This window comes from Geospiza fortis, unplaced genomic scaffold (assembly GCF_000277835.1).
Source record: "Geospiza fortis unplaced genomic scaffold, GeoFor_1.0 scaffold138, whole genome shotgun sequence".
Taxonomy (NCBI): domain Eukaryota; kingdom Metazoa; phylum Chordata; class Aves; order Passeriformes; family Thraupidae; genus Geospiza; species Geospiza fortis.
This window is the reverse complement of record NW_005054307.1, coordinates 3,307,253-3,320,950: the sequence shown is the minus strand read 5'-3', so window position 1 is coordinate 3,320,950 and position 13,698 is coordinate 3,307,253. Positions and strand designations below refer to the sequence as shown.

The window sequence follows — 13,698 nt, the reverse complement described above, 5'->3', positions numbered from 1 at the left end:
TATTGATCTATGAATATCCAAGAAAAGCTAAAGAGTCAAAAACAATCCTCGTTTTCACAGATGACAGCAACATAAAGGCATGCACATAATTTAGACAATCTTTATCAGTGATTTCCTGGGAGCCCCTGGGCAGGTGATTTGCTTGACATTAGCTGACCTCTAAACCAGAATAATGCAAATCACCTATTGTTTAGACATATTTTTTGCATACTTCAGGTGGTAACTATTAATCCAGAACTATTACAACTTCAAAAATTTTATATTCTTAGTATTAATCCTTAATTTACACAGATGCCTTTTAATTGCCAATAGATTAAATTAGGAATCAAGGCCTATATCCATAACAAGTAGACAGAGTCATATTGCACTCCCTGAATCTATTTTGATTTATATCATCCAGGCTCCAGGTCTGGACTCAACACTAGGCATTACATAGAATTACATCAAATAAAATACAGCCAAAACTGAAAGTGAAGGTTCTTTAAAGTGAAGGAGGAGCAATATTGTTTTACCTGACTTTCCTTGTTTGAACACCTTCTCCACAATTCTCTTTTAAGTCCACGTTGGTCACCTTGCAGACACTCCAGGGCTCAGTTACCCATATGTACTGGCTGCAGTCACTGTGGCAGGGGACTACCTCATACACCTGGAATCCACAGTCGGTGTCAGTTTTGGTGCACACAAGTAAGATAAACATGCAAAAGTGATCATACAGAAAAAAGGCATTAATGCTCTTGGGAAGAATAAAAAATATGAACTTGATGATTTAGACACTATGTTAATAATACAGATTAAATACTATAAACTACTGAAATAACAAAAAGATAGAAGCTATTGAATGTTGGATTCTCTGTTTTTCTCTGCCACTAAGCCCATGCTGCGCCATTTCCACCAAAAACATCAACAGAACTAACATAAAGTCTGTAACAAGGCTAGCTCATGAGTACAGCTTTTTAAAAAATGCTCTTAAAACTCTGCTAGCACTTTAGCTCTGTCCTTCACATCTCTTCTCTATGATTCCATCCCACTATTAAATTATTATCCCAGTTATTAGTTGTGAGGGTTTTGTATCACTAAGGAGAGGTGACCTTAAGAGAAATTATACTAATATATATTGATTCACTTTATTTATTCATTGTGTATGCTTAAAATCCTTCTGATGTATGTGTGTACCAGAATTAGTGTTATGTTTAGATTTGAATACAAATTTTTAAATGGCAACTCACATAGCAATTTCTACATGTTCCATGTAATGACTCAAACACACATTACAAAAAATAGGACAGAGAGCACATGTTGAGCAAGAAGAACATGTTGAGCTTAAACATCTATTTTATAAACACTCACCTGTGCCTGAAGAAAGTATTTTCATGAACCCAAAAGAAAGAAAAAAAAGCAAAGAGAAAAAGTTAGAATTGTATGAGTGAAGCATAACTATTTAAACAGAATCAATTTAGACAGAATTTTATTATAGACAATATAAAATTTTATTATACACAATATTCTATTAGTTCTGCAAAGAAAAAGGGCATTATTTGTTTCTCTTGGATCTCCTTTGCTATCATAAGGTAATTTGCAAAAAGTTTGCCCTTGGAAGAAAATAAATTTTATAAATCACAGCTGGTGGGAAGAAACTGTATATTACCTAGTCTCTTGGTTAGACAGTTGAACTGTTTTCCCTTTTTGCCTATAATGAGCATGAAACTTTTACACAGTAGGGAATCCAGTCTCTTTTAGATAAGAGAAAATCCTCAGTGTTTTTGGAGGACACTTGACTTCTTTATCAATTGAAATTCTTCTGACAGCATTAGGTGCAATAGATTCAAACAAATAAATGGAACTGTCAATTCTCATCCTTCCAAAGTTCCTATGTCCTTCATGGAATATCTTAATTATGCATAAATTACTTAAAGTCCATTGCCTTGAAATTATACCAGCAAATTTGACATATCATTCTAGGTATCAAGTCAGCAAAATCAAAACTGCTGAAAAATCTAAGACTTGTCTTGAAGAAGTTCTTGATTTCTTTCCAGCAACCCTTCTTGAGTAGAAAAAGATTGCTGATGTTTGATGGTTAACCTGCAACAAAATACCACAGAAAATAGAATGCCTTGGACACTAAGTGTGTAGTCTGATATCATGTCACTGTGTAGCTGATCAGCCCATGCACAAGACCACCAGCGTAGTCAACGTACTTAGGCCTTCTCTGAAATATACTAACAATAAAAGGCATAGAAGTGTGTAGTGAAAATGCATCTTAGGGAAGGTACTGGACTCTGTTGAAAATTTGTTCTTGAGAGTTTTTCTCCAGAGTTTCCAAAATGAGAAGAGAAAAGCCTTAATTCAGGGAAATGTCTGTATGTCTGACCCTGGTTAGCATAAGAAGAAATACATAAACCCCACACACTCAACAGCTTTTGCAGTAACATAAAATTTTGATATCTTGACAGAAAGCCAGAGGAGAACTTTATATTGCATTGCACATGTGAGTGGCATTCTTGTGACCTTACTGGCATTTTTGTAGCTATGACTGCAAGCCACAGCAGTTTGGTGGTATAAGAATTGCATACTTATCCTGCTCTTGATAAGGGGGAAAATAATGCTTGTAATCAATGAAAAGATGGATGTCCTTAATTTCTCTAACAGTCTCAGATTAGTCCCTTCATTTGAAACCATCTTATGGCCATTGACATGATTTTATATCAAACCTGACTCCATTATTACTGTAATTATGATGTCTTTTAGCCTATTGAAGCGAGTACTAAGCAAGCTTTATTCAGTTGGAGTGTGGTTTGGGAACCACCCTGGCATGACATTGAGTGACACATCCAGCTTTCACTGTGCTCATCCTTCCTCAAATCACAGGCACACATGTCAGCCCTGAGAGACACTGAACGACTTCTTAACAAGGTCTTAAGGATTTTATTTCAGTGTTTCCCTGGCCTTACTATTAGAAAGTTTTCCCAAGGCTTAACCCAAATCTGCTTGCAGCAGTGTAAGCCCACTGCTTTTATCCTATCCATGATGGCCATGGAAAATGGATTATTTCCTCCTTCTTTGCAACAGCCCTTTATGTATGTACTAGCAGACTGCCAGCATCCTCCCTCCCACCTCCTGTTCCCTGGGCTAGGCAGCATGTTGTAGTCTTTCCCCAGGGTCATAATTCCTAGATGTCATCCTACAGCACAGTTCTTCTGTAAATCATAGTACACATACTTGTGGGCAGCAAAGATCCAATTTTACCACTATGGCTCATATGTATGCAAATAAGAGTGTTACATTATTAAGTAAAAAATATGTAACTTAAACACATTATATTGAATGATTATTGAATGATGACTCTGAAAAGTCAGTTCTTTTCCAGCTGAATGGCGGATCATATTTAGTTTAAATAACTAATTCAAACTTGGAATATCCGTGCATTTTTCTGCATGTTTCTGAATTGAAAGGGAATGTATTTAAAAATGAAAAATAAAGGCTTTATATTTTTCAACATCCTTACAATATCTGTGGAATGTCCTTCTCATGAAAGTACTATATTTTAATTTTTTTTTTACAATAATTACATTTGGAATCAGCTATTTGTCAAAGACCATGTAACCACACATCATATGAGTCAAAGTACCGGCAGAGGGCAATAGTGTTGCATAGAAGTGGTGAACAGACCTCCAGCAAAACCACCTTTGATGCAGAAAAATACAAGCCTATTATGTACTACATGAATATTAAAGAAGGAAAAAGACTTTTGTATAGACTATAATTTGCTCCTATTGAAACACGTTCCCCCTAATTTAAAGCATATTTACATGCTGACCCAAATCCAGCAACCCTCATTCTAGTTCGTATTTTGTTAAAGTAGATCACAAACTTGGTTTATTAGCTGCGGTTAAACACTTATGATTTTCTAAATTAGAACTAATTACATCCCCTAAAGTAGAAAATTAGATCAACAAGCCATTTCATTCTGTTTTAGCAAAATGTCAATAGGATAATACTAAGTACATGCATTTTTATTCAAATGTAAATTGAGAGCACTTTTTTTTAAAAAATCTTTGAATATTTACAGAAAAGACCATGTGGTTGTTTAACATGCCTCTGCAGACTAAATTAAATTCAACATTAATATGAATATAAATCAACTTTGAAGAGCATAAGTTAATTCACAAGGAATGTTTTTCCTTTCTAAAACTCTCCAAGGAAAGAAACTTCAGGGTTTAACTTGGGCTAGTGCTAAACTTGGTCCCAAAGACTAAATGCTTGTTAGCTGTCCAAGCCTTCCAGCATTCCCAGGGCGCTCTTGGATCACATTTTATGGTTTAGTTTCACTTGAAGAGGATCCAGACTGTATGGTCAGACTGCTCCAAACTGCAAGTGCAGTTTGTGGGACAGCTGGGAGAATTGCATTTGTGACTGAACTGCACTGCCAGGGCAGGAGTACCCAAGAAGGTCAAGCTCCAGCTTGAGGAGAACCCACTAAGGGACACGGGGATGACTGTTTGAGTGTTTTGTTTTCTGATCTAAGATGATCAGGAAATGACACTAAAATCTTGCCAGTTTGAGCAACTGTAACAAGACATTTTACCCCCTGTCATGTATTAGAAGATTAGAAGTTTAGAAGGGATATTAAAGATCATCTAGTTCAAAGCCCCCTACCTTCCACTGGACCAGTTTGCTCAGAGCCCCATCCAATCAGGCCTGGAACATTTCCAGGGATGAGGCATTCACCACTTCTCTGCATAACCCATTCCAGGGCCTCACAGCCCTCTGAGTGAAGAATTTCTTCCTAATATATAATATAAATCTGCTCTCAGTTTGAAGCCATTCCCCCTTGTTCTGTCACTGCATGGCTCTGTACAAATTTTCTCTCCATCTTTCTTGGAGAATCCCTTCAGGTTAGAAATCTTTGGAAACACAGTTTTCAAAATCTGCATGTAAGCATGTTATATTGTCTGCAATCTGCAGTTCACAAAATATGCAAAATTCTTGCACATGAGGAACTAAGACAGATCCTTTACTGCCTGAGGAACTCTAAACCAACACATACTCCTTCTACCTCCATCTGCTCCTTATGTTATACTATTTTTCTACAACAAAAAATACAGATAAAAGGGTTATTTGAAGTTTGGAAAAATCTATATCAATAATGTAAACATAAATCAAATTACCTGGTTGATGTGATCTAGCTTTGGACAGGGTCTTCCACCATTGTAGGGTTTTTCACGCAGCCATTTAGACCGAACCTTCACCCCACTCCCACAGGATTTACTACAGCGAGACCAGTTGGACCACTCACTGAGCTTGCAGTCTGAGGGACAGGGAATAATACAGGCTTCCTCAATGTACCCTGGATGAATGGAAAAGAAAGTGAAATCTCTTCAGCATGTCAGTTTGCGACTTCTCCCTGAAGCCCTCGTCTGCTTCATTTAGATTCTCCAAAGTTTGACTTGACAGGACTGTGTGAATAGAGAGATCTCTTCATCATTAGGGATAAATTAAATTCTGCAGAAAATTGACACATATAGTTGGAGACTGTTAGAGTAGCAGCTGAGCATTCTCACTGCTCATCATCCCATCTGATTAGGATTCACACTCTCCAGATTTCAGCATTCAAACTTTCTGACAGCTACAGTGTAATTGACACTAACCATCTCTTGGCGGCATCATTCCTACTCTGTAAAATGGTATGTGTAATTTTTTTAAAAAGAAAAAATATTTAATTAAAGGATACTCCACAACTGTATCAAGTAATTCAATTGCAGTTATACATCAAAAATCCAACTGAGAAGAAATGCATCTCGCCAGCCCGGAGCAAGGGAACTTAACACCTTGTGACCTTTCTAAGGCTAGAAAGAGAGAGTAGCCTACCACATTAATGATCTGCCGATTGACAACCATCTGCCCCCAGTAGCACACTGAATAATTGCACTGAATGGAAAAGCAGATGTTTGTTTTGGTTAAGTCATTGGTCCAGAGAGGTTGGAAGGGGGTATGACATGGTCTGCAGGGAGTAACATGAGGCCTCAATTCACTGAATAAGTGAAAATGTCTTTCTTTCAAAAGCAACATATGCCATAGCTCTACAATATGTGTAATTTATTCCAATATTTAAGGGAGAAGCTACAATACATCAAATAAAAAGCTGGCCTTAACTGCATGTTTACTACAACTATATCCTGAACCCTCTTCTCCCCTTTCCTGCGTCAGATCTTGAAAGTATTTACCATTAGCCAATATTCACTTTGCAGATTAAAAACCTTGGTGGATTTAAACTTGTATTAAGATATTTCATTGAAATATTTAATAAAAACAGTTGCAAAATTGGCCATACTTGATTAAGATCATCCTCAAAAGATTACCATGGTTCACTAGGCTTCAAATATTTCAACTGTTTGTCAGATACACAGAATTTTTTAAATTCAAAGGGGATCAATCTTTTCATCAGAGCTGAATTGTTTTTAACCTATGCTTCTAAGTAAAGTTGTTCTGTCTCTTCAAAAAGGAACCAATAACAATAAATCTCAAGGTTTGTAAAGAATCAAACCACTTAGATTTCAATTCTACATACCTATTCCTAGTTAATTTGTTGGCTTAGATATAGTTAATTTGTTATTCAGGTGATGTTTTTATTTTGTATGGTTTTACTTTGTTTAGATGTGTTAAATATTTAAATAAATATAAAGAGCACATCCTGGACTTGAGCACTGTGAAACTACTGCTCACCAAACATGTCTTCCTTAAAATGACTAGAATACTATTACCTTGAATTACAAGCATATTTATTAAATATCTGTTGCTATTTGAGCAACCAGTTCAGTGAAAGTGTAAGAATTTTGGCTGTGTGTTAGCCAAAGTGTATTTTGGCTGTGTTAGCCAAAATAAATTTTTGAGGATCACATCCCTGCATATAAGAGATGCTGACATAGATTGCCCTGCAGTAGTAGATGCAAAATTGATTACGTTTCACCTTACCTGACATCTCTGAGTCCTAGAAATCTGATGCACCCTATCTCAGAGCTCCATCCTGTACTGAAGTTTGATTGCATAAATACCAAAGTCTGCACTTGCACCAGAAATGAGCTTTCAACAAGTCCTCTCAGGTGCTATACAAAACCATGTATTCACACAATCAGGAAGCTACTGAATGAAAACGGAAAATAACCAAAGCAAGTTAAAAGAAACAATTCCCTTCAAACAAAAAATATTTAGTGATATTTCTTGTCTGATAGAACTAAGTTTAAATTTCATTGCTCAGTGAAATTTCTTGTGATTCTGAAATGCTGCTTTTACTTTCAACATAACTTCTAAATACTGTTTTTCTGGAGAAATCTTTCTACTATAACACAGTTATGCCATTTACCATTTGTGAAATGTCTATCTCTGGTAATTAAGGACTGAAAAACCCAAATTCAAGTTTCTTTAAATATCCTTAAGCAGGTAACTTGAATTAGTACAGGCTGCTTCAGGAAGATTTTATTTTAAGGTCCAAAGACCTCTGAGTTTGTCTTAGTAACTCTCAAAAAGATCTTCCCAGTCTTTGCCAAGATCTTCTATGGGATACCATAGTATTTTGGGATTTTGATAACAATTTATAGCCTACCAAAAGGAGCCTGTGTGGAACATACTAAATTAAAATAATTGACAAACTAGAAATTATTTTATTTCATTTCCCTTCAATTCATCCAAACAAGGGCAAAAAGTTTAACAACATATTTAGAATCTTGCAGACAGAAGTTGTATCAAATACATTATACTGTATGCAATTTCCAGGCAACATTTTAATTACCCTGAGCTATATTCCAAGTGATTCCATAAATTATCAAATGAAGCCATATCACTGGAGCAACCTTTATACTATCCATGAAATATCAACATTGAAGTCATCCACTAGAACTGCCTTACCATAGAGTGCAAAAAAGGCAAAACAGCATCCTACTACAGATATAGAGTCTTATTAAGAGTTATAGCATGGAAAACTGCAACCTGCTGATATGTTAATGCATTTTGTAGAGGATGCAGTGGTCCAGATGACAGTATCCACACACCCTATAATGAAAGAATACTGAATTGCAACCTTATACTGGCTCCTTAATGCTGCAAGCTTCATGGAATGGCTTCTGTTCACCACAGCTCTCTCCTGTGCCATCTCCATGATGTCTGGCCTATGATGCTCTCCCCTCCCTCTTTCCTATTTTCTCAGAAAAGCATCAAGACCCCGACTCCACATATGAAAGCTAAACAGCTGAACAAGAAGAATGGAAAAGACATGTTAAGAAGAGAACAAGAATGAAGTCAATCGATGAAAGCACCAAAAAGGAGCTCTAACAAAGTAGGATCACTTGGAGATTCTGGAAGCGTGGAGCATTTTTGGAGAGCAGAGATAAAAACACCTATTATTTTGTAAGATGCAAGACAAGCATTAAAAAACTCCTAACCACTGGTATACTCACACAGTTAAGGGGCCCACAAAGGAATTTCACAGCTTCTCCAAACAGATGGAAAAGAAAATAAATAATTTTTGCCTATATCTAAGAACATAAAGACTAGATTATATATTAGAAAAATGTTCTTCACACAGAGGGTGTTTGGGGACTGGAACAGGCTTCCCAGGGAACTGTTCACAGCACGAAGTTTGACAGAGTTCAATAAGCATTGGGACAATGCTCTCAGGTACATGGTGTGACTCTTGGGGTGTCCTCTGCAGGGCCAGGAGTTGGACTCTGTGATCCTTGTGGATCCCTGCCAACTCAGGATACAATTCAATGAAGTTACTTTTCATGGCAAAGAGTCAGAATTCAAAACAACAGAGGAAATGCAAAACAAAAGAGGGACTAAGGAGGAATAAGGAAAGGGTAAGGAAAGACAGTGAGAGGGAAGAGGAAATAAATGGCTCAGAGCACAAAGTCAAGAAATTGTAAGGAGACACTACATGGAAACAAAGAAAGAGGAGAAAAGAAATAAACATCCTGCCAAAAGTAATATCTTGGTGAAGCACAAACAGAACAAAATGCTCTCAAGAGGTTACGCTGGCATTCTCTGGCCAGAGAGTGAAATGTAATGAAGAATGTTCTCACAAATCAAAATAGAGGACAAAGGGAAGAAATACAAACACTGTGCTCTCTGATCTGTATTCCATATGCAATTAGGATGCAGAATGAAAACGACCTTGTTATATCTGACATCAAAAAGTTTTTGGCATATTCATCCCTTGGCATGTATTTCCTCTCAGGGGCCTCAGTATTTTGCTCAACAGACTATTTAGCTATTCTACTGGACTCCCTTAGAACTGAGGAAGAAGCACACTTCAAATTGCTTACAGAAAGCACTTTAGTCAAGAAAGAAGAGTGAATTAAAAAAATAAATTACTTGTTGAAAATTACTTGTTCCACTCCTCTTAGTACCTATCAAATGGTACTTTTCAGGAAAAACTTCTCTGGACTTGTCATCACCTCAGATGCCTTCTTTGTGTATGAAGTCAGCATATCTTTTAGGGTGATTAAGGATGATCTCCGTAAGTTCATAGCAATCCTCTCTTAAATCCAATAAAGCAGATGTTCAGGAACTTTGAAAAGTTTACACTTGGTTGTTGTTGTTGGTGTTTTTGTTAAATTTCAGATGGTTTTACTTGTATACTGTTCACACTGCAAAAATTTTAGCAAGTGAAAAGACAGGATGCTGTTATATAGAAAAGTATTGAAATGAAGTCACCAGAAATGCTACATGCAAATGAGACTGGTGATGAAGACACATAGTTTCTGACATAAAAAGGACGTGAAGGAGCCATTTTTAAACTTTTTGTATTGTTTTCAGTTTGATCAAATCACCCTTGAAAAGCTGCTGCTTGTGCTAGACCAACCCTGTGTGTGTGTTAGTATCGAACCTTATTACAGAAACAAGCCTCTAGTGTGTGGGTAAACATCTCTGTGGTGGAATGTCACCTAATTATATCACACAGACTGGTTGGTTAATATAATTGCACCAAAAGTCATACCAGAGCTTTGAGGTTCAAAGAAGCAAGAAATTACCAAGGTAATTACCAAGGTAATGGCAGAGAGAAGGAAAGAATGAGAGCAGTGAAATGTCAATGAAGAAGAACTGAGAAGATGAAGGAGGGACAGTGAAATAGAAACCCAGCACTTTAAGGGCTGAAGATATGTTCTGTGGACATCAGGAGTTCACTTTTTGCCTGCTGTTTCTCATCCTGACTGAAGTGTTTCACTGCATCACTTCCTTCTCCTCACAACATCTGAGGGACGTTGGAGAGATGGGACCGTGGTGTACGTGGTACAGGGTACAGCCCTGCATTGTCCAGAGAGGTGTTGGAAAGAGTTGCCCATACCTAAGGGCCTGTGTCTGCTCCCAGGGCAGGAGTTTCTCAGTTATTTCAGCTCCTATAAGGCTGTGAAATGGGCAGTTGTCTGTTATGAGTGAGAACATGGCTATTCTGTCATTAAAGATTACTGAACCACAATTTAACAAATGGCTTTGAACCACTAGGAGTATGAACTGAACTCATTAGTAAAAGGGAAAAGTTTACTGTCCCACTGCTAATTGGCTATAAAATCTGGACTCCCAGAGCAAAGTAATTAACAGATGAGATGGATAATTTATAAGGGAGGACTTTAATGGACTTCACGCTTTCTCTAATAACAAAGCAGGATAAGTAGGTGGATTTGAGACTTTTCCCCACAAACTTCATGCGCAATGTGTAGGAACAGACTGACTACTCCAGTTGAAGGGTGCAAACATAAACATCTCACAAAATGTTTACATGAACTCTTGCCCCTAGGACTGGCAGAATTATGCTCCTACTTTCATGACTAAATGTCATGCTATGTTTCAAATAAAAAAATGGTTTATGCTGTTCTCACAGATTTTTTTTTCCAGAAAATACAAAGTTCATGGATCTCATCTTCCAGGACAAAGAAATATACAACTATTTGCATTTCATTTGTATCAGAAGATATGTGTTTCTAGAGACTATTCATATTTCTGTTGATTAATGGAAAGATATATTGAAGACAATAAGATTTTTTTTCCGGATTACCCTTCAAAGGCTCAAAATCTGAGAGCAATTCTTCATGCTTAACTATCTCCTGCATCAGTAATTCTTCCTCTGGTGAACTAACTACAGCTCTTTGTATTGATGGATAACTGCTTTGAGACTGATATCCTGTTGACAAGGCAGATGTAGAAGCACCAGAATTCAGAGGCCTAAGGTAGGACTTCTGGTGCAGGGCAATAGGTAACATACTGCTAGAGAACAGATGACATAAATATATATATATTTTTTAAAGTATGAGATAATATACAGGCTATGAAACAGTAAAGTATCTTAATAACAATTTGAGAGCCTAGGCTTACTACCATACTAGATTAGAATTTCCAAGGGGAAATATATTTACTTTTGAATAAACATTCAACAGAAAGTCCCAATTAAATTTTAACACTGATTTTTTTTTCTGTATAAATTTGCATTGCTTCAGGTTAGACTACTGAGAATGAAAAAAACACATCTAACAATCCTAATAAAAGTGGATAAAGCAAGCTGTTACAGACATCTTGGACTATATAGACTCTGTTATACCATACAAGATTTTATTTTATTGCACATATATGCAATTAAATACAAAATTCCTCCATTCACATTGATACTCCTAGCAGCTGTTGCAAAAGTATTCACTGATATGCAGATATTCCTCTCTAATCCTCCACATAAGCCTTGTAGCCACAGAGGGCTTTGTAGAGTCAGCACAAATCAATGCATCTCATTTAATTAATGCTGAAGGGGGAAATAATCTCACACTAATAAGGCAGCAGACAAACTATCCTGACTGCTTGACTGTGCCTTAGGTCTTAACAGTAAACGGACATGAATTAAGCAGAGTGATACGACCTATATAAAAATGCTGCATCTGTCTGCCATGCTACTCTGCCTTCAGTAGGCACACACAAACACAACCACCACTCAGCTTATGTGGGTCATGATTCATAACTGATATATGGTGGAGAAAAACTGAATGCTGAAGAGCAAGTAGTTTAGTTCATAGGCACAGCAGTGGCTTGCTTTTGGTTCTTTTGTCATGAAAATTCCAAGGTACAATTTAAAGGAACAATGAAGAGGATCTCAATTTTTTCAAAAATACATGGAAACAGATTGTTGGCAGACACATGTCATTATCCACAGAGCTCTAGTACACAACTCATGGCAGGGATAAAGCTATGAAAAACAACTGTGGCTTTTCTAATGGAGAAAAAAACCCTCTCACATTTGATTAACAAAATAAGTTATTATATTTCTCTAATAAAATTATGTATGTAGAACTGAAAAGCAGGAAGCTGAGAAAGGGCAATTTATGTGTCTTCCACTAGGGGAAACAGTTAAAGAGCAGCTCAGTTACCCCTTTTAGCTTCTGTTCCCATACCTGCTGACACCTGGAAGCTCTTAGCTCTTGCCCACACTCTGCAGAACTGGAATGGATGAAAATATCAGTGGCAGAATGTTTCAAATGGCTGCTGAATAGTGTAAATTTTCTTAACAATAAATTTAACTTAAATGAGAAACTAAATATTTTGAAAATTGAAGTCAAAATATTTGGCATATATAACACAGATAAAAAACAAAGTAAGGAAAAAGCAAACCACCTTGTCTCTCTGCAGCTGAAACTGAGGTCTACTTTAAACTGTTTCTTTGGGATTTTTTTGAAGCACCTGTTAAGCTACTGAAAGCTAAGGACCCTCTGCAGAAGGACTTCTGCCCTCTTTTTCCCAGAGTTCTAACCTAGCAGTACCAATAGAGTTACTTAACTATATTTTGCCTTTCCTTTTCTTTCACAGTCATTCCTGTCTTCTTGAGAAACTTGTTTGCACTTGGGACTTTATAACTGCACCCAAAATTTCAAAAATTATCACGAGAGTACTCAGATGGGTATACTAATTTAGGATGGTCCTTGTGTCACATCTGTCCTTTAGCTCCTTGGTGTCTGTGAAACAGTCTGCTAGTTAACTCTTCTTAAATCTTTGAAACATGAGATGCAGGAAAGAGAGCCCTGAAATATTTATTCTTCTGGTTCTGGTAATAAACAAATTGTGATGATAAGCAAGTAACATTTTGCAAAACAAACAGCTTATGAATTTTTTGGCACAGCAGAGCAGATCTGTCTTCTCATTTCTTCCACTAAAAACAACATGGCTTACAACACTGACCTGTTCATGGCTTTGTAAATTTACATGGTAATATTTACATAAAACTTTTGAAAGTCTCACTATTTGAGTTTCTTGCATTATTTGAATATATCACAAAACATATCTCATGATGTATTAATAACATCATTGTGGGTGCACTTTGTCCCTCCTGTCAGATTTAGAGGTTGTTGTCACAGCTGAAGAAGTTCAATTATCTCCACTTCCCATTTCAGGATTTCACAGTGTGAAAAGCAACAAAAGCTCAAGTTGGATACCAGACAGGAAATATCTTCCGTTAAACGTTGGTCTTAATTTCCCTCCTAGTACAAGATAATTCACCAAATCATATTCTATAAAAACTGCAATTACATAATATATTACTTGGAAAAGAAATAAGAGATCCACAGGAACTAAGAGTAGAACAGGTAACATAGAAGAAAAACCTGACAACACTTTAGATCAGTTAAAAAAATTAGTGAAAAATCCAGGGAAAAATCAGTTATAAAATTAGTGAAA

At 36.6% G+C, this 13,698-nt stretch overlaps 1 protein-coding gene across 2 annotated transcripts in view; it reads right to left on the bottom strand.

The window, feature by feature from the left end:
• THSD7A (thrombospondin type 1 domain containing 7A) overlaps window positions 1–13,698 on the bottom strand; it is a 190,082-nt gene that overhangs the window by 24,834 nt on the left and 151,550 nt on the right. For both annotated transcript variants that reach the window (XM_031066748.1, XM_031066747.1), the window contains 3 exons: window positions 5,166–5,344; window positions 1,348–1,353; window positions 513–646 (listed from right to left, as the gene is read on the bottom strand). In XM_031066748.1, coding sequence (XP_030922608.1) covers window positions 513–646; window positions 1,348–1,353; window positions 5,166–5,344 — 319 coding nt within the window. The remainder of the gene's footprint in view (window positions 1–512; window positions 647–1,347; window positions 1,354–5,165; window positions 5,345–13,698) is intronic.